Here is a 21,204-nt window from a genome sequence, read left to right as displayed (position 1 = left end):
TTGGAAGTCGTATTGTGAGAAGTTAAAAGGACAAAAGACATGACAACTATGGATGATTAATGACAGGCGTACATGCAGCAAAGAAGTATATGTAGAATTAAGATAAATATTATTTTAATAGATGTTATTGAAATTCAAAATATCCCTACTTCATTCATTGGAAAATCCTTCTCATTCTTCATGCTCCGAAAATTTCTTTTTCCTTTTCATTTGAGACTTTGGAAGAGTATTTGTCAGGAAACATAATAGATGAACGGACAATTTGAAAAAATGGCGCAACAAAAGTTGCTGAAAATTTATTGGGCAAGTGATTGGGAGTTAAGAAGCTTGTTATATTGATTTTTCTCTTTTGCACATAAAGTATTTGACCGAATGTTTGAATGAAGAAATTTTATTTAAATGAGTGCCTAAACTTGACTAAGTTAACACTAGTTAAAGTTTAATGTTTAGGTCACTTGATTTTTCACTAATGCATGGATATGTAAATATATGTTTTGTGTGTTTGTGTGTTTGTGTCCTTTTGTGTATCATATCTATGTTAAGATGATGTGCTTGAAACCTTGTGAGAACATTTGATTAATGACCAAGATGATGGATGGTAGGTGGTAATTTGTTGGTGTAAATATGATAAATTTTAAAAGTGTTTCTTGGGTGGCTAAACTATATCCCAAATGCGATTAAACATTGAGTAAAGTTCTGAAATTTTATATTTATCTTATAAAGATAAGAAATTTATTAAATAGGTAAATATAACTTTACTCTTCAGAATAGGTTTTTTAAAAAAAAGTAGACAGGACAATTTCACGAGTTCACAAGTTAAAATGTGATAGGTAACATGAAGAAAAAAAATTAAATTAAGAAACTATGATATGTTGATGATAATGCATTGATTGAAGAGTAACTTTGGGAGTATGTGCAATGTTAATGTGTTGTTGAAGAAGAATTATAATTCTCATTTGGATATCAGATGGCTATAAGGGTGACTTACCTTGAGCTCATTGAGAGAGTAAATAGTTGTCACACCCCAAAAATAGAGGGTGATCGGCAAAGGATGTGATCCATTATACATCCCTTAAGCTTCAGATTAGGTAATCTTTTCATAACTAAAACATAATTATGTTTTAGTTTGAATTAGAACATGCATAAACATTTTTGGTAGTAATAAAAGTCTCAATATTTTTGTAGAAATTTTGGCAAAATCTCCTTTGTAAATAAGATCGGCTGAAAATTCTACAAGACAATATTTCAATCAAAAACATCAAGCCAATCAGAAGTAGAGCTCCTTCCAACTGATAGACAAAATTATAACCACATAAACAACCTGACCACAGATTATGTGGAGCACCTAAGAATAAGTTTACAAAACAAAATTTTATAATTAAAACTTTATGTCAAGCAAAAGTTTAATCCTTGGCTCCTTTGCTTCTAATCAATCATAAACCCCTCAATATTCAGTGGGTAGTTCAGCGTCCCAATAATAAAAGGAAAATTAAAAACATAACGATCTCTATGAAGATTTAAATAAATTCAGAATAAAAGGATTCTATGTAACTTCAAATAAAATCATAATTCATTAAAGTATCTTATCAAATATCATTATCATTTAACTTTAATAAAGCAAATAATTGCCATAAATAATTGTAAACATGTCATTAATCAAAACTAATGAAAATAGATCTATAAAAATTTAAAAACCTATAAGTATAGGGACTTATTAGAACAAGTAACAAACGTGGACATACAGTCCACGAGGATAAAAAACCAAACGCGGCTTATGCCACAAAAATAAACGTGAACACACAGTCCATGAAGGTAAGTAACCAGATACAGCCGAAGCCACAAAACAGACATGGACAAACAGTCTACAAGGGTAACTAACCAGATATGGTCGAAGCCACGAAATAGACGTAGGTACAAGACCCACGAATAACAGACGTGAGAGCAAAGCTCACGAAGATCAAACTAGGTACTACTTGACCATGGCGCGCCAAGGACTAACGGAACTGCCGTTAGCAACCAGCGTTCTATATACAGTCCCCTTTTAAATTCACTTTCAGACATGTGAGAAAATAATCACTTTCAAAATATAATTTCTCTTTTTAATATCTAACTGGCATGAAACATATAAAGCATGAATATTTCTAGATATGAAAATTCACAATTAATATCTCATAAATTGTTCACAAAATTTCATAGTTGGATTTCTTAAATAAAGGACTACTAGAATTTATAAAAGAATTTTCACCAATATAAAAAGTATAAGTCATGACTTCAAGAAGCAGAGCAATTTAATTAACAAAAGAAGCTAAAGCAAGAGAAATATATAATTATCCGTAAATTATTAAAAATAATCTTTTGATAAAGAAAAATTTTTATTATATATTGATTGGGACGTTATCCACTTACCTGTGGTGTTCCCAAATTTTCAAAACTTTTCTCCCTTTTAGTTCCTATTAAAATTTTTTCTTCCAAACCCCCTATAAGAGTATAAGATAATGCAATTTAATTAAATTCCTATAATTATAAAGATTTCTTTCCAGTTCTAATTTGATTCCAAAATTAAATCATAAGACAACACTATACTTTATAAATTAATAACCATAAAACTTTCAAGAATTCACTTAATATCTCAATAACATAAATAAATTTCTTCACATTATTTGATTCAAATTCACAAATGAGCAATACCCAAGCCAATTCATGTTTCGTGCAAGATCTAACAAAATTATAGAAAAATACCCACTCAAATATCTCCTTTTGAAAAATTCAAACTAAGTTCATAAGATAATAGCATTCCAACCAATTATGTCTTCCAAGTAATTTAATCAAATTTTTAATAATTATAATTTCAAACAAAACTCTCCTAATGGGTATTTTATCAAACACTTTATGGGCATTATAACTTAAACAAATACCATCTTCTTCCTCATCAATTTCACTTTCAAATATTTCATAAGGTCAGTATTATAGCCAATAATCAGATCAAACTCAATTAAATCTCAAATCCACATCATCCTTTTCATTTCTTGTTTTTTTCCTAATTCAAGCCTCCCCTTCATATTTGGACAAATAGCCATGAGCATCAACATAACACAAAAGAAAAATGTTCCATGTAACTCTATAACCTCACACACTCACAGATTCCATAAAGAAAAGAAAAAGAAAAAAAAATCAAAGTTGCTCACTTTAGATGCACCAACGTAGCTGTTACGCCCCAAAATACAGGGTGACCGGTACGGGTATGAGTCACTTACACATTCCGGTAAGCCTCAAAATGAACATTTATTTCATTTTACAAAAGAAAGGAACAAAATTTAATCAAATCGTATGAGAATTAAAATAACTTCTTTAAACTCAATATCATAAGAAAGTGTCGATATTTTTGTAGAAATTTCGACAGAACCTCCCCTGTAACTAGGATCTCTCGAAAATTCTACAACAAAATTCTTACAGATAACAGTATAAATTAGGAGTGTAGCTCCTTTCAACTAGCAACCAATATACAGATCAAAAGATAAGGTTTATCAACAACCTATGTGGAGCATCTACTCTTTCTTTCAAATCAAAAAGACATACAAATTATATATTGACATTAAACCAACAGTACCAATCAAAATGTCCACCTACTGTAGCTATTTGCCCTTTTTGAGGTCGTTGGTGGAATCAGCATCAGCTAACCAATCTGAGGCCAAATAATTTTTTCAGTGAATAGCATTCCCATGATAAAATTTTTAAAATTTAAATTGACAATCTCTAATAATGGTGTCAAGTAATTAAAAGTAATTCACCAAAATTTATAAGCATGTAAGTCATAATCATATTTGTAAAATAAGAATAAGTTAAAAACAATTTTTGTTATCATACTAAAAGAAGTCAATCTGCTCTCATATAACTCAAAATGATACAAATTGCTAGTCAAAGTTAGGTAAATTTCAAAAACACATATTAATCAACATTTAAAATTCTAAGAACTCAACAGAACATGTTACAAACGTGAACACACAGTTCACGAGGGAAATAAATAAACGTGGCTTATGCCACGAAAACAAATGCGGATACATCAGTCCATGAGGGTAAGTAACAAACACAGCTGAAGCTACAAAACAAACGTGGACACACAGCCCACGAGGGTAAGTAACCAAATGCGGCTCAGGCCACAGAATCAAACGCGGGCACAAAGCTCACGAATACCAAATGTGAGAATAAAACTCACGAAACAAACTAGCTAGTATTTAACCACAGCGTTATGGGCTAACAGAACTGCTGTTAGTAGCAGTGTTCTGTTTAGACTCCTCTCAAAAATCGTGTTTCAAACATGCGAGAAAAATAATTATTTCTAAAATATAATCTGAGTTTCCAATACCAAACTCGCATGCATCATTTGAAATTTCAATTTAAGACTTGTTGAAAATAGTCTTTCATAAAATAATATACGAGCTTGCGTTATCTGAATAATCAAGAATTTCAAGAGTTTAATAAACCAAATAATTCCATAACTCTTTGAAACATATTCCCTGAGGAAATAAATGCATATATCTTCTTTTAAACATCTCGCATCGATATCACAAAGTTCAAAACTAATGTAATTCACAAGAATAAAATATCTCAACGAAAATTGATTAAAAATAAAAATACTAATAGAATAAATTAAAGGGAATGCTATTCACTTACCTGTTGAAGTTCTAGATTTCCAAAAGTATTCTTCTTTTAAGTCTTATCAGGGTCTTGTTCTTTCACACATCCTAAAAATATAAATATATATAATTTTAATAACTTTTTAATTTAAAATATTCCATAAATTCACCAATAACCAAACAAGTTCCAAGTACTCCAATAGCAACATGCAATCTCATAATCAAATTCCTTTACAAACCTACAGGTTAATTTCTAAATTAATAATTTCTATAAATATTCAGAAATCAAGTTCAATTTCCTCTTACAAATCTTTCAACAAACATCTTATAAGCACCAATATTCAAGTTGTATATCTAAGCCATTCTCTTCCAATTTCACCTCAATAACTTCTTTGTATCAGCCATTTCAAATAGAATTAATTTAACTCCAAAATTATGACCCATATGTATATCACTACCAAGCCTTAAGTCAAATTTTCAGATCAAATTTAAATCACCTTCTTGCAACGTACGGGCAGTAATAAAATTCTTTCAAAGAACTCTATAATTTCAGTCATGAATATATACCATTATTAAGCTTTGAGATCAATTTCCAACTCAATATTGAGTTGTCCCTTCCCTAAAACAGTACGGCAACAACAGAGCAACCACATTTTCCAAAATTTTATGCACACATAGCGCAACGACAGCCTCACGCACAACAACAGCAACCAAAGATTTATAATTACCTTAATACCATTTCAACCACTCACACGTACGGACAGAGGAAGGAAAAATGATTTTGAACAATGAAGAAGAACTGCCGCCATGAATGAAGAAGAATAAGCTCACCAATAATCAGAAAACGAACCCAAAAGGAAGAGATCTTTGCTCACCCAAATCTTTTATACCCACGCGAACTAGAAGCTAAGAGAAAGAAAGATTTTTTTTATACTTGAATCAGCAGCAGAGGCGGACGAACAGCAGCAACTCGGGAACAAAATCACAGCTGAAGCAAACAGATAAGCACAGCATCGATGGCGACTACACGAACGACAGTGTTGGCTTCAGTGGAGGAGGAAGAAGGTAGATTCGGTTGAAAGGCAAAGCAGAATATCGGTTCTCTCAAATCTCTCTCTTTGCTCCAAATTTATCAAGAAAGAAGAAAGAGTTAAAAAAATCTGATGAAACCAATGGCAATTTAGTAATTTTGCATGACCAGAAAAGAAAAAAATTCAACTCTTCTTTTGTACTCTTCTAGATTCGAACTAGGGACCTGATATATGAAGTCTTCCTCAGCTGCCACTAGACCAAGTCTCTAACTTGTTATATTTATCCCAAGAACTAATATAAACACACTTTAAGTAAGTTAACCTATATATTTATTTATTTTAAATTTAGTCAGGGTTATTACAGTAGCACAAATGGGTAGAAGAAAATGCAACCACAGCTGAATAAGGGAACAAAATAACAACATTAAACTAGCCTCCTACCTAAGAATCAATCCTCCGATAGCATCATACCAGCCCTTCATTCATTTATCACTTATGAATGGGAAGGATAAAGGAAGAAGAAGAAACTTCAACAACACAAATAGTGAAGAGAAGCGCAGAGATTGATGATAGTGTGAAGAACCATGGATTCACGACTGGGACTACTAGCAATGGATGATCACAGCCCACTTTTGCAATGTTGGCAACCTGACTCTCACGCACACCAACTACACATATGAGAATAGTAAAAACAGAGCAACAATAGAGAAGACAAGCAAAGACAGAGAAGAATGATGAAGAACTTGGGCATCGCACAGCGACGGTGACCTCACAGCAACTCATCTCTCTCGCTGGTGATAGCAAGGGATGAAGAAGAAAGATTAGAGGTCTGGAGATGGCAGAGGAAACGAAGATAGAGATTGCATCAGAGGTTCCAAACTTCTCTCTCTCTCTCTCTCTCTCACGTTTAGAATGATCGAAGAAGGGAAGAGATATTTCATATTTTGAAAGGAGGGCAATTTGGTAAATTCATGAAGCAAAAAAGCAGAAAAAATAAAACTCTTTTGGCCTTATCAGATTCAAACTCCAGACCAAATGAAAGAAGCTATATGCACATTTTCACTAAACCAATACTCCCTCTAGTCATAATTGTCCCAAAATTAATATAACTACAATTTTAAACACAATAATATAGTTAATTCTTTTTTTTAAAAAAATTTATGGGTTATTCCAAGAGTAGTCTTGGAAGCTTACTAAGTAAGTAAAAAGCATCCCAATAATTTGATAGTATAATCATTTTTTAAATTTTAATTTATATTATATATGTATCTAATGTTGTGGTTTAATCTTGTTATTGACTATTGTATTTGGAAATTCTTACTTCACATTAAATCTTCTGAAAGGAATTGGAATTAAGTTTTTTTTTCAAACGAATGTTTGCAAGTATTATTACTTTAATATAGATTGATTTTATTGCATGGGAAAACGCCTATGATATTGTTTTATGATGACTTCAGTGAGATAAGATAAAATGTTGATTTTGTAAACCTATGTATACTTGATTTGAATTGTGGGATTCAATTAGAACACTGGTTACTAATAGCTGTCCTGTTAGCTCTTGGCCCAATAGTTAAATCTTAGCTAACTTGATATTCGTGAGTACCATATTCACACTTGTTTCATAGGCCTTATGCTTACGCTTGTTATTCACGACTTCCTACTGTGCTTGTTTTGTGGCTTTTGTCACGCTTGTTTTGTAGCTTCTTGCCATGCTTGTTTTGTGGCTTACAGCCACACTTGTTAGTTATTTATCCTCATGAATTGTGTACCCACACTTGTTAGTTATTTATTTTCGTAGACTTTGTGTCCACGCTTGTCAATCATTCTAATTAAGCCCCTTTAAAAATTGGAGTTTTGAAACTTATCATTGGTTCAAAATGATATTTGTTAAATGAATTGTATTTTCTTTACTTAAGAATTCTGAAAAGAGTTACATATATATTTTGAAACATATATTGTAATATGAAAATGAAATTTCAATACTATGTCATCATTATTTAGATTAAGATATATAGAATCATGTGGCTTATGGGGTACGGTATGAGTTTCTAATTTGTTTTCAATTAGATATTTCTGTTAAATTTTGGATTATGTCATTAGTACATATTCTTTTTATTTTTTAATTTTGAATTGAGACTTTATTCACAGAAAAATATTTTGGCCTCAGATAATAGTTGGATTTATATCTCCTATAAATCATTGAGGACTTTATTGTTGACGTAAAGTAAAAGAATTTCTTTGGACAAATCTCAACGTGATCTAAATGTGATCTTATGTATTATTTCTTCTTATAGTCTGCTTCATGTGCTTTTCATATAAGATCTTGACCTGTTATATAAGTGGATTGTTTGTTGAGGAACGAAGCTCCTTGTTGTTGAATGGTTATAAATTTGTTGTTGTAAAAATTTTGGAAGATTTTGTCAATTTTTTTTAGCATATGATTCGTCTTTACCGTTGTGAAAAGCATAGTAAGAATTTCTAATCCTATTATTTAAAAGTTCAAAATATCAAATTAGAAGTTTTTTGAATTAAGCTTAAGGGATATGAGTTTTGTATATATATTTTGTGCCACTCACACCTTATTTTTGAGGCATGACATAATTTGTATGTCCTAAATATGTGATTGAGGAATACTGCCAGTCCTGAATGGGGTGAAGTTCCATCAATGTGTTTTGGAGGCTTATCATTTCATTTTTATAAGAAGGGTTAAATGATATTTTTGTCCTTCAACTCGTATATGAAGGGTTAAATGTCTGACGCGTGGCCTAAGAACATTGTTGAGTAGTTCATAGTTGATTGTTGATCATGGTTGGTGATGATTAGATGGAGGTGACCTCCTCTATTTATAGACAAGCTGTTGATTCCTTTCTCTACCTCGTAACCTGAAACAACTTTCTCTATTCACTGAATGGCATATATTCTCGTACTCTGTTCCTCCTTATTCCTTAACCTTGAGCCTAATCCGAAAGGTAGAAGCAAAGCATCCGCGTAGTTCAAGCAAAGCATCTACTTTCCTTTCTCTTTCTTTTTACGTTTTCCTTTTTGTTATATTCACTCTAGTAGTTGAAGTTGCTGTACTTTTTTCAAAACACGGATCGCAGCATCAAAAATTCCATGTGTTCGAATTAAATACTTTACAAAACGGAAAATTCACTCATGATTAAATTATCCGAATCCTGTATCAATAATCTAGAGTTCACTTGCCATATTTGCAATGGATTAAATTGCTTATATATATGGAGATCGCATTTGCTTTATGATAAGAGTCAGAAATGTGAATATTCAACTGCAATTCCTTTTTAAGCTCTCTGATTCAATATATAAAATAACTTTTCAGAGCATTTATATGACTATATATTATTCGTCTACATTATTCATAGTCATCTGCATACTGAATTGGTTTAGCACGAGTATGATTTATCTAATCTAATAATTATGATAAATTATTTAAAGAGTTTAATCAATTACACGCTTCTATATATGAATAATATACATATATATATATATATACATATATATATATACATATATATATATATATATATATATATATATTGTGTCATATGCTGCTTTATTACAATATTTGCCAAGCCTAACGTTTTTGACTTTTTCCAAACTCTTACCTACAAAACAAACAGAATAGCTAAAGCCTTGTAAGGGTGGCTCTAGCTTGTAAAGTCATATTCATTCCGATGTTGATGTCTCCTGAGAGTGTTTTTTTATTTTAGGAAAATCACATTCAAAAACTACTTAAGAAACTCATTTACAATAACAAGTCCCATTTAAAAGAAAGTAAGTCCTTGTTCCCATTTTAACAATAATCCATTTTATATTAGTCTTGTCTGTGACTAAGTTTCTTGAGGCCCTTGGATGTGATTCTCATTTTTTACCTGAAAACTAAATGATAAATCATACATGTACTGCTGATGCTGTTTCATCTTCTGCATCACTTTGCTGCGCGAAAGCAGACACGACTTGAAGGTACCAAACATAAGAGATAAACTCGCCACCATTTCCAATCTCTTGAGCATGTTTATCTACTCGACAATGGGCAGCACCAAAGTTGATGATCTCCATCCACAAATCCATCAAGAACTTCCACGTTTCTGTCATATTTTGTCGTGCCAACAACTCATTGGCTGTCATGAATGCATCACGGAAAATGGATCGATCTATGCGGGGACTCCTGGCTTCATGCTTTGTATTGTTCGAAACATGTTGAAGTAATGTCTTGTAGGCTTCACGCTCATCTGAGGGAAGGATTAACGTTGGGTGGTTTTTGCAGTATCTAACCGCTTCAAGATACGTGTCTCGAAGGGTAAGCAATCCTGTACCAACTGGCAACATATGACGACGATTCACCAAGAGATAACACATATAATCAGACACCATTTTGCTGTTTCTTGAATGGACGCTGTTCCCCAGACTAACACAATCCCTTGTTTCATCATAGTAGTAGCAAATACTGGTGACAATGTGCCAAAGAAGAATGTTTTGGTGGAATTCCAAAATCTTAAGTCTTGGAATGCGAAATCTCTGAGCTTCAATCAATTCCTTATATAAAGGGGTTGATCTATACTGAGTTGGTGTCGAACCAATTGAATTGTTTCTAGCATTTTCCCATAACATTCTCTTCAAATCTGGGGGGACTAGGATCCAAGATGTATGCGAATACTTCTCCAATTTTGATGGTGAGAAGAAATCACCAAAAGGCTTATTATATGAAAGAAAAAAGGTCAAGAAGTTGCACTGAGCAACTGAATTCCACCTTCTTTTCTTGACATTTCGTTGCTCAAGCCGTTTTATGATCAATAGAAGAAACTTGAATCGATATTTATCATGAGTGACGCGGAGAATGTCAATCGTCCATTCAGAAGAAGTGACCCCCAATACAATTGAAAGGATTTCTGATACGACAGCTGTCAACAATAGCATGTAAGTGATGATGGGATCGAAACCTGGATAATTGCCATGTTTCAGTATGAAAATTGATAGCGTAACAGATGAACGCGACCGCCTCGGTAATCAAAGTGATCAGACGTAAGATGATGCCCCAAAAGGTATGTGTCACAATTGACTTGGTGAAAAACATATCATAGCAGAATCCATGGACAAAATCCATGTAGCTAAAGAAGTCTTCACATGAACAGTTGTAAAAAATGTTCCTCAATTCCCGAACATCATCTCTATCCAACACCACATCTGAGAAGACACTAACAAAACAAGACATGAAACCTTTGAGATGTAGGAGACGCTCCTCGCCTCTAGCTTTCTCTGCTTCTGTAACAGTGAGCCAGGAATGACGACAATGGTTGAGACTAGCAGAGTAAAGGGACCACGTCCTCTCACCATACTTGACGAACCCAGCTCCAAGCATGGGAAGGCTAAGCCATGAAATCCAACTAGTTCTGCTCCAAGACAAAACAATTATGTAGAAAGTCACAGTTGTTCGAACTACCAATCCAACCAAGTGTCTCGACCATAACTCATTGTCTTCTAAAGAATATGCAGTGATTGAGTCTGGACCACCAATGTGCATCAGAAAAAATGGAACCCAGAACGCAGTCATCTCAGGATCACTTCCTCGTCCTTCATCCTGCTTGTTATTATAAAAATCTCCAATCTTACTGGAGATGACACCAAGGGCAAAAGCCGGCACCTTGTCTGCCAAATAGTAAGAACACCAAACTATCCATTCATTGACCTTGTTAGTTCCGTATTTTCTACGATTTCCCAGAAGTGTTAATAAGACCTGTGCTAGAAGGCTAATGAAAACCAGTCCTGGTAGTTCCCATTGGTTCCACCATTCCAACATAGAATCTGGAAGCACTTGAGATAGCCTTCTTCGCGCTTCTATGCCCATCCAAATGTCCATAACTAACCACGCACATAGTATGATATCATTTGGCAAAGGCAAATAAATTATTTATATGATATAATATATAAACTCGATCAATCCAAGTTGTGTGTGTGTGTGTGTGTGTGTTGGTTATGCATGTAATAATCAGTTTGCAAAGCAAGGCACTAGAAAGGTTTATGGGTGTGGGGCAAAAATATATGACAGCATTTGTCAAAGGCAAATAAATTACTTATATGATAGAATATACAAATTCAATCTAAGTTTTATATATATATATATATATATATTTGGGAATGCATTTAATAATCAGCTTGCAAAGCAAACCACTAGAAAGATTGAATTAGAAATTAGCTAACTTACACGGAAATGGAGCCATAATTCTCGCTCCAGTTAGCTAGCTCTCCGCTTGCATGTGGTGTTGAATAAAAAATACCTGCCAATCAACGATGATTTCTTTTTCTTAATGGCAAGGCAAAAATATTAAAGAGGTTGTGAATTATAATAAAATATAATTTCTATATTTTACCGAAAATTGTTTATAAAAATTGTACTTTAAAATACAAATTTTTAAATTAGTATGGCATCTTAACCCCTATGAAATGTATAGAATTGGTAGTGATTCAATGAAAAGCTATAACAAGATTTTACATGCAGATATGTCTACTAAAAGAAATCGAAGAAAACATGAAGTTTTTTGGAGCCTGAAGGTCTACTAAAATTCAGGCAGGCCAGAGTCTCAAGAAGAAGAAGAAGAAATTGATACATAGAAATGGGGGAAGAGACTGAACCAGATTTGGATCTATCGCTGCAAAAGTCACACACACGCCATTGTGGAGTGGTGGACGACACAGGCTAGAGTAACTTTCTCTATTCACTAAATGGTATTCTCACTCTCTCTTCCTGCTTAAGCTTGAGCCAAGTACAAAAGTTAGAAGCAAAGCATCCACGTAATATAAGCAAAGGATCTTCCCTTTTTTTTTTTTCTTTTTCTTTTGTTACATTCACTCTACTTGCAACGTCAAGAATTAAATAATCTAGATTAAGGGTCATTTTTCCCCTTAGACTTTTCATGTAAGTTCTATGATTGTCCTAAATTCAATTTTGGATCATTTTTGTCCTTAAACTTCTAGAATTTGATGTCTCATGTTGCCTTCTGCAAGGGCACGAGTCATAATAAGTAATACAGAGTGAGTAAAGCATCGTTTTCATGAAGATTTGTATTAAAAATATGGTCAAATAAAAAAAATGCAAATTCAATTAAGTTGAGTGAATCCAAAACATGATTGGGGTTTAAAATATAAATTAAATGAATGAAAGAGTATGAAAACATATAAAAGAAATTGATTCAAGGCTTTTTGAAAGTAATTAGCCTTAGGATTATTTATTTCCCTTTATACTTCAAGAATACTCAATCAACCCCCAATATTTTTTGCTCTTAATGATGAATTATGCTAGTCAAGGATACCAAATTACTCACAACTACTCTCTCAAGTCTCCAAGTAGGTGTTTAGTTTAATTAATCTCTTAATCTCTTAATTAACTAATTAAACTTCAATTTTTCTTGCAAATCCTATGTGATTATATAAGAGGTTAATGAGTGTATTACTACCTCATTAACAAAACCATCTATTCAACTTGCAAACTTTAAGTTCTCGTACAATTTTATGCAAGTTCTGCACTCATGCTAGCTCTCTCAAGCATCATTCATGTCATACTCCAAAAATAGAGGGTGACCGATATGAGTGCGAACTACATCGTGCATTCCTATAAGTCTTAAAATGAAAATTCATTCCATTTAAAAAAATTAGATTATATAGAAATTCTAACACTTTTAATACTAATTGTCATAACAAGACTTTAATGTTTTTGTAGAAATTTCGGTAGAACCTCCCCTATAAATAGGATCTCCCAAAAATTCTACAATAAAATTTTCATAGAATACAATATCAATCAGGAGCTTAGATCCTTTCAGCTAGCAACAGTATATAAATCAAAATAAAATTCTAACAACAATCTATATAGAGCAACTAATCTTTTTTTTAAAATAAAAAATATGTACGACTTAAATATTTACATCAAAAAGTAATAGTATCAAACAAAATTTTCACCCAATGTAGTTATATTGCCCTTCAGAGATTGGTGGTGGGATTAACGTCAGCTAACAAATCTGAGACTAAAATAAGTTTTTTAGTGAATAGCATTTTCAAAGTAGAATTCTAAAAAAAAATTAAAATAATAAACTCAAATAATGGTGTAAACTAATTAAAAAGGATGATAATTCAACTCTAGGTATGTAAATCACAACCATAATTGTAAAATGAGAGTAAATTGGAAGCAAATTATTTTATCATGCTTAAAGAAAATAATTTATTTATACATAAATCAAAATGATATACTTGTTATCCAAAACTATTGAAATTTCAAAAACACATATTAGTCAAAATCTAGAATTTTGAAAACTCAACAGAACATGTAACAAATGTGAATACACAGTTCACGAAGGTAAATAACCAAATGCGACTTGTGCCACGAAGACAAACATGAACACACAGTCTACGAGGATAAATAACCAAACGCAGTTGAAATCACGAAACAAACATGGACACACAATCCACGATAGCAATACTAACCAAACATAACTCAAGGCCACGAAATCAAACACGAGTATAAAGCTCACAAATAACAAACATGAGAACAAAGCCCACGAGACAAATTAGCTAGTTTTTAACCAAAGCACTATGGGCTAATGGAACTACCATTAGCAGCAGTGTTCTATTTAGAGTCATCTTAAAAATTAGTTTCAAATATGCGAGAAAAATAATTACTTCTAAAATACAGTTTATATTTTCAATATCCAATTCACATGAATCATTTTAAATTCTAATTTAATACTTTTCAAAAATAATATTTCATAAATAATGTGCAAGTTTGCATTAATTGAATAACCAAGAACTTTCAGAGTTTAATGAATAAAAATAATTTTCATAATTATTCAAATTAGATTTCTTGAGGAAATAAATGCATATAGCATCATCTAATTATCCATCACCACTATTCCATAATTTTCAAAACTAATGTCATTCGTGAGAGTAAAATATTTTAGTAAAAGTCTATTAAGAATAAAAATATATTAAAGGAGATGTTATTCACTTACATGTCAAAGTTCAAAATTTTCAAAAGTATTATTCCTTTAATTCTTGTCAAGGTCTTATTCTTCCACCCACCCTATCAGAATATAAATAAATAAAATTTTAATAGATTTCCAATCTTTAAAAAAATTCCAAATTAACCATTATCATCTAAATTTCAAAACTAAATTTATGATTTAAAGTTAGTCCAAGCATTATCATTCATCCTTATAACTTCCTCCATAAAGCTTTAGCCATGCCATTCCATTTTTTTAAGGTAAAATTTTCTATTAAGTATTTTATCAAACAATATTCAGGCATAATTTATTAAGCTAATATTAATATTTTCTTCCTAAATTTCAACTTCTCTAAAACCTTACAATATCACTAATTCAATCATTTTCAAATGGAACTCCAATCTGCAATATCATCTTCCTTCCTTGTACAGCCACAATATCCATTTAAATTAAAATTCTCCTTTCTATGCATGCACTTGTAGTCACAGGGGAGATGAATTTCTGAAACTTCAACCTTCAAACCACATTTATCATGTATTATTACCAGGTTCAGACGGATTTCAAGCTTAAAGTTTCAATCTTCTCCTCTCTATAACAGCATAGGCGATGGCAAAACAAAAATAAAGTGCTGCAACTACACACACAGAGCAGCAATAGCAGCACACGCACACTCACACATACAGTTGACCCATAAATGGAAAGTCCAAAGTTCCTTACCTCAACTTGGGTAGCCCAGACAGCGCCAGACAACAGAGAAGATATCTTGAATGCTGAATAGAGGAGAGAGCCCAACGCTACCCACGTTATGGGAAGAAGAAGAACAAAACTTATAGCAAATAGGGGAGAGGGAACTGGACACTACTCGGAAGAAACCACAGCAACCGAATCAACAGCAACAACCCAAGCGCACAACAGCACCACCGCAGCTTCGGCAACTTGGCCTCTCATCCCAGCGGCCACTCAAAGGTGACAACATAGACCGAGTCAAAGATGGAGAAAGAGAACAAAAACAGAGAGCATGGAAGGAACGAACCAGCACAGCAACGAGCTTCACTCTCACCGGCGACCACTAGAGACACGAAGGAGAAGAAGAGTCAGTGAGCGCTGGAACGAGAAGGAAGAGATGCAGCGATCAGATGAGACAATGAAGGGAAGAGAAATCAGAGCCCCCCTCTCTCTCACGTGTGATCTGGAATAATCCAAGAGGGAAGGGGAGTTTTTTTTTTTTTTTAAAGATATGAAGAGGGCAGTTCTGCAATTTCACAAGGCAAATGAGTAGGAAAAAATGAAACTCCTTATAGGCTTGCTCAAATTCGAACTTGGGACCAAGTGAAAGCATATCAACATAGCTACCATTGCATCAGCACACCTAAAGCTCTTAAATATTCCCAAGAAGTCCAAAATGACAACCAAAGTTGATAATGGGTCATATATACTTCAAAACCCCAACTTTATCAACTAAATAAAATGTTTTATTTTTTTTTGTCACGAACAAAGTCACAACTTTGAATGACTTTGCTCCGTTTTGCACTGTTCTCTTAATTAACAAAATTTATCATGTTTGCAATTGATTTCTTCTTTCAAAAGTATCATTAAGAGTCTAGAAATGCATCCAACTAAACTTAAAACTAAAATATCAATAAGTTATCTTCAAAACACTAAAATAGAGCCATGGTTTGAATTTTTAAAACAATATGCATATTTTTATAACTTAAGTGTTCAAAATAAGTAAAATTGTGCCAAAATATGTTAAAATCTAAAGAAAAAATGATCAAATGATATAAAATTCTATAAGTTAGCATCTCATTATTCTATCATTCATGTGTTGCTTGTTGACTATTATTTGCTTAGCTACACATGTTTTGTTGACACTTTTTTGGACGATGTGGTAGCCAAGTAGTTGGGTTTTAGTTTAGACATGTGTAGTTAGGTTTTTCAATGTTTAAGCTGGAAAATAATCCAAAAAATTGAATTCAAGATATCAAGTGTCTCTAAATGAATACTTTGAGGTGTTAAATTTTGACTAGGCATCCATTTGAATATCACTTGGCATAAAAAAGTTAACAAAACACATCTACCTAAGCAAATAACAGTTAACAAGTGGTGCGTGAATGGCAAAACAATGAAATGTTGAATTTTTAAAGTTCAAGTGCAAAAATAAACCAAAATTAAGTTCAGGGTAAAATGATATTTAACCCAAATACTTTCCAAAACAAAAATTTCACAATAACTAATTATTGCGGAATGTGGGCTATTCACGTCTTCCTCCACATGGACTTAAACTCTATATTGATTGTGGGCTTAGGTTTCAAATAATCCCAGCGTTCTGCCTCAATCATATCGGCCCAAGAACGTGTGATTGACCCAATAGACTCTAATGGCGTTAGGCCCTTTATAATTACCATAATGCACACCACTTTATAATCAATCTCCGTTTGCTTTGGCTACTGAACTTTGTTCAAATTAAAGAATTCGTATGCGTTGCACTATTTATCCTTTTTAGATAAAAATGAAAAGATAATAAAATTTTTAATTCTTTAAATTTATTTCAATTATCAATTGATAAATTATTTGTATTCATTATTGATTTGTTTTTTATTATTTAAAATGGAGGTAATAGAGTTAAAATATACTAACATAGATAAAAAAATATTGATAATAACCACGCCTTACGTTTAAAAATGTATGATATTTTTTGAGGGGTTAGATATTTAAAAATATAAAATATTTTTAGTATTTCAAGGTGAAATTCTCTATTAAATATAAATCATTTTATATTTATTTCAGAGTAAAATACTCTATAAAATAGGGGTGTATATGAAAAAAATAGTAATAGTTTACAAACAAGTATATATTTATTAATTTATTGAAGGGTGAGATTAGATTAAAAAAGTTTTATATTTTTGAATGAAGAGAATGTGTAGATTAAAAAAAATATATAATATATAGGTAGGAAAAAATAAACTCAAGAATTAAAAAAAAAAGAATAAAATGTAACATAAGGGACTAACTTGATTAAAAATAACTAATTTGAGGACTAATTTTTTTTTTTTAACTCTTTTTGAGTATTTGAGGAAATATACCATTCCTCAAAGGAGAAGTACAAAAGCAACACTGGCTTACAGAACAAAGACCGCTAAGGGGCTGTACAAAAGCAATTAGCTCAATTAAGTAAAGAAGAAGAAACACGAGAAGCTTTAGCAGCATGATCAGCGATGGCAAGTGTTAAAACTTCATTAACTAGCCTGTGCACAGTGAAGAAAGCATTAGCAAACAACCTCTAGTTTCTGCTAGCATCCCAAAGCTTCCAACAAAGGAGACGGAAGCAGATTCTCCAAGGTTGTCCTGACTATGGGGATTAAGGTTATACACGAACTACCTCTCCAGGGGAAGATGAAAGAAAGTTGAAAAATCAGATTCACGAAACCAGTAAATGCCAGCAATTTCGAGCTATATCATAGTCATGAAGGATATGCAAGAGGGTCTCAGGTGAAGAATCACAGAGATCAGTTTTTATGACATGTCTTCTAACTCTCTCACAGTGGGTTAGTAATGTATACTTCAAAGCTAGCCAGAAAAACTGACTCTTTGAGTCCCCGACCACAGCCAAGCTAGCTTTTCAAAAAGGGTCATTCTCATCAATAATCAGACATCTTAAGCTAATATGCTGACTTTACTGTACAAGCGCCATTTTAATTTAGAAAAAGCCCAGCAACACTGAGCCTCGAGGAGAGAGAGGGATGAGGTGTCACGCCTTAAAAATAGAGGCTAACCAACACAGGTGTGAACCATTCACACATTCCCATAAGCCTCAAAATGAAAATTTATTCTATTTTTCAAAAGAAAAGAAAAAATTAAATTAAATTACATGAGAATTAAAATAATTCCTTTAAGCTCATCATCATAAGAAAGTGTCAACGTTTTTGTAGAAATTTTGGCAGAACCTCTCCTGGAACTAGGATCCCCCGAAAATTTCACAAATTTTTTTTTTACAAATAACAGTATCAAGATTGCCAGCAACCAATATACAATCCAAAATAAAGTCTATCAACAATCTATGTGGAGCATTTACTCTTTATATATTTACATTGAAAGCAACAATACCAATCAAAATTTTCACCCACTGTAGCTAGTTTGCCCTTCAGAGGTCAAGGGGAATCAGCGTCATGCTAACAAATTTGAGGCCAAAATAAGTTTTTCAGTGAATAGTATTCCCATGGAAAAATTCTTAAAATTTAAATCAATAAACTCTAATAATGGTGTCAACTAATTAAAAATAACTCCACAAAAATTTATAAGCTTATAAGTCATAACTATAATTGTAAAATATAAGTAAGTTAAAAACAATTTATGTTATCATGCTTAAAGAAAACAATTTACTCACATATAACTCAAAGTGGTAAAATTGCTAGCCAAAATTATGTAAATTTTGAAAACACATTAATCAACATTTAAAATTTTGAAAACTCAACAGAACAGGTTACAAATGTGAACACATAGTCCACGAGGGTAAATAAAAAAATGCGGCTTATGTCATGAAAACAAACATGAACACACTAGTCCACAAGGGTAAATAACTAAATGCAACCGAAGCTACGAAACAAATGTGGACACACAGTCTATTAGGGTAAATAACCAAATGCGCCTCAGGCCACGAAATCAAACACGGGTACAAAGCCTACGAATACCAAACGTGAGAACAAAGCTCACGAAACAAACTATCTAGTATTTAACTACAACACGCCATGGGCTAACGGAACTGTCGTTAGCAGCAGTGTTCTATTTAGAGTCCTCTCAAAAACTACGTTTCAAACATGCGAAAAGAATAATTATTTCTGAAATACAATCTACATTTTTAATACCAAACTCGCATGCATCATCTGAATTTTCAATTTAAGACATGTTGAAAATAGTCTTTCATAAAATAATATACAAGCTTGCATTATCTAAATAATCAAGGATTTCAAGAGTTTACTAAGCCAAATAATTTCATAAATCTTTGAAACATATTCCTTGAGGAAATAAATGCATATATCATTCTTTAACCATCTCGCGTCGATATTTTTAAGTTTCAAAACTAATGTAATTCCCAAGAATAAAATATCTCAATGAAAATCTATTAAAAATAAAAGTATAAATAAAAATAAATTAAAGGGAATGCTATTCACTTACCTGAAATATCTGAAATTTAAATTTCTCCCCTCATCTTTAATCAAATTTCTTCCCTTCCAAATTCCTTATAAATCATATTAAAACTTTCTTTAACTCTCAACCAGTATAATAATTTCTTTTTCCAAGCTCACTCACCACCAATATTAAATTATAATACATTTGATTTTTTTTAAAAAACCTCACTAGCATTTGGTCAAGGCACCAAACATAAATCATTTTCAATCTCATAAAAATGCTAGCATTCAATATTTCCTCCACAACTATCCATCTTCAAAAATTTAAAAAAAAATCAAATTATAAATTTCATAGACAAATATTCTTTGCAACATCTGAATTGAATTTCATATTTCCCACAAGAATTAATGAATCTCTATAAATATTCAAAAACCAAGTTCAATTTCTGCTAATAATCACTTCAACAACCATCTTACAGCCATCATTTTGCAAGTTGCATATCTCATCTCTTCTAACATAATCCTAACTAATTCTTCATTATCAACCAATTTAAACAAAATGAATTTAACTCAAACGTTAGCCCATACATATATCATTACCAAGCTTTAAGTCACATTTTTTTTCAGCTCAAATTTGCACCTTCTTCTTCCTACAATGCATAGACAACAACAACAAAACAAAAAGAATAATGCTACACCCATACACATAGATCAACAACAGTACAAACACACTCACATGTACAGCAAGCCAACAGATGGAAGGTCAAAAATTCCTCACCTCAACTTAGCTAGCCTGAACAGTGGTGAACCGAGAGAAAGAAGAAACAAATGTAATCTTGAACACTGAATAGGGGAGATATAAGCTGAACATTATCACTACACCCAACAATGGAAGAAGACTGATTCAGCCGCACCAATACAAGCTCACAGTAACAGCCCTCCAGCACTCAATACTTTGTGACTTTTCAGCTCAGAACAACACAGACAGACAGCGTGCAGAGAAGACGTAGAAATAAGGATCACAGAAAGGAAGGGATAACGAGGCTCACAATTGAACTTAGGAAGGAAGAACTCGTGAGAAGAACCTTCTAGCTTCAATGATTTGGTCTTTTACTCCATCTACAACTTATACGTGGACAACACAGGAAGAGCAGCAACGAAGAAGGAAAAAAATAGAGATAGGAGATATATAGATGAACCTGAACATTTTTCAGAGCAACTATAAGCCTCCTCCGACATCAGTGACAGCAAGGAATGAAAAAGGCAGAGATGAGTCGGTAATGGTAGAGGAATAAAGAGAAACACTCTAGATTCTTCTCACTTCCCCTCCTACTCTCATAAACCGACAATGCACCTAAGAAAGGAAAGAAAGAGAAAATTAAATTTGATGAGGGGAGGGTATTTTAGT

The 21,204-nt window shown here is 32.5% G+C and overlaps 1 protein-coding gene across 2 annotated transcripts; it reads right to left on the bottom strand.

Moving 5' to 3' along the window:
• Nucleotides 1-10,392: 10,392 nt before the first annotated feature.
• Nucleotides 10,393-15,517, bottom strand: LOC129289565 (uncharacterized). Of its 2 annotated transcripts, none has more exons than XM_054926350.1 (3): nt 15,388-15,517; nt 11,886-11,958; nt 10,393-11,542 (listed from the first exon to the last, which is right to left on the bottom strand). In XM_054926350.1, the coding sequence occupies exons 2-3, from the start codon at nt 11,899-11,901 to the stop codon at nt 10,536-10,538; spliced, it is 1,023 nt and encodes a 340-aa protein (XP_054782325.1). In that variant the 5' UTR covers nt 11,902-11,958; nt 15,388-15,517; the 3' UTR covers nt 10,393-10,535. The 2 variants fall into 2 exon arrangements, with proteins under 2 accessions (XP_054782325.1, XP_054782324.1); XM_054926349.1 differs by lacking the exon at nt 15,388-15,517 and adding an exon at nt 12,314-12,416.
• Between the last annotated feature and the right edge of the window lie 5,687 nt (nt 15,518-21,204).

The sequence above is a fragment of the Prosopis cineraria genome, unplaced genomic scaffold, assembly GCF_029017545.1.
Source record: "Prosopis cineraria cultivar Desert tree isolate PC_DT_omini unplaced genomic scaffold, ASM2901754v1 PC12, whole genome shotgun sequence".
Taxonomy (NCBI): domain Eukaryota; kingdom Viridiplantae; phylum Streptophyta; class Magnoliopsida; order Fabales; family Fabaceae; genus Prosopis; species Prosopis cineraria.
This window is presented reverse-complemented; position numbering and strand designations above follow the sequence as displayed.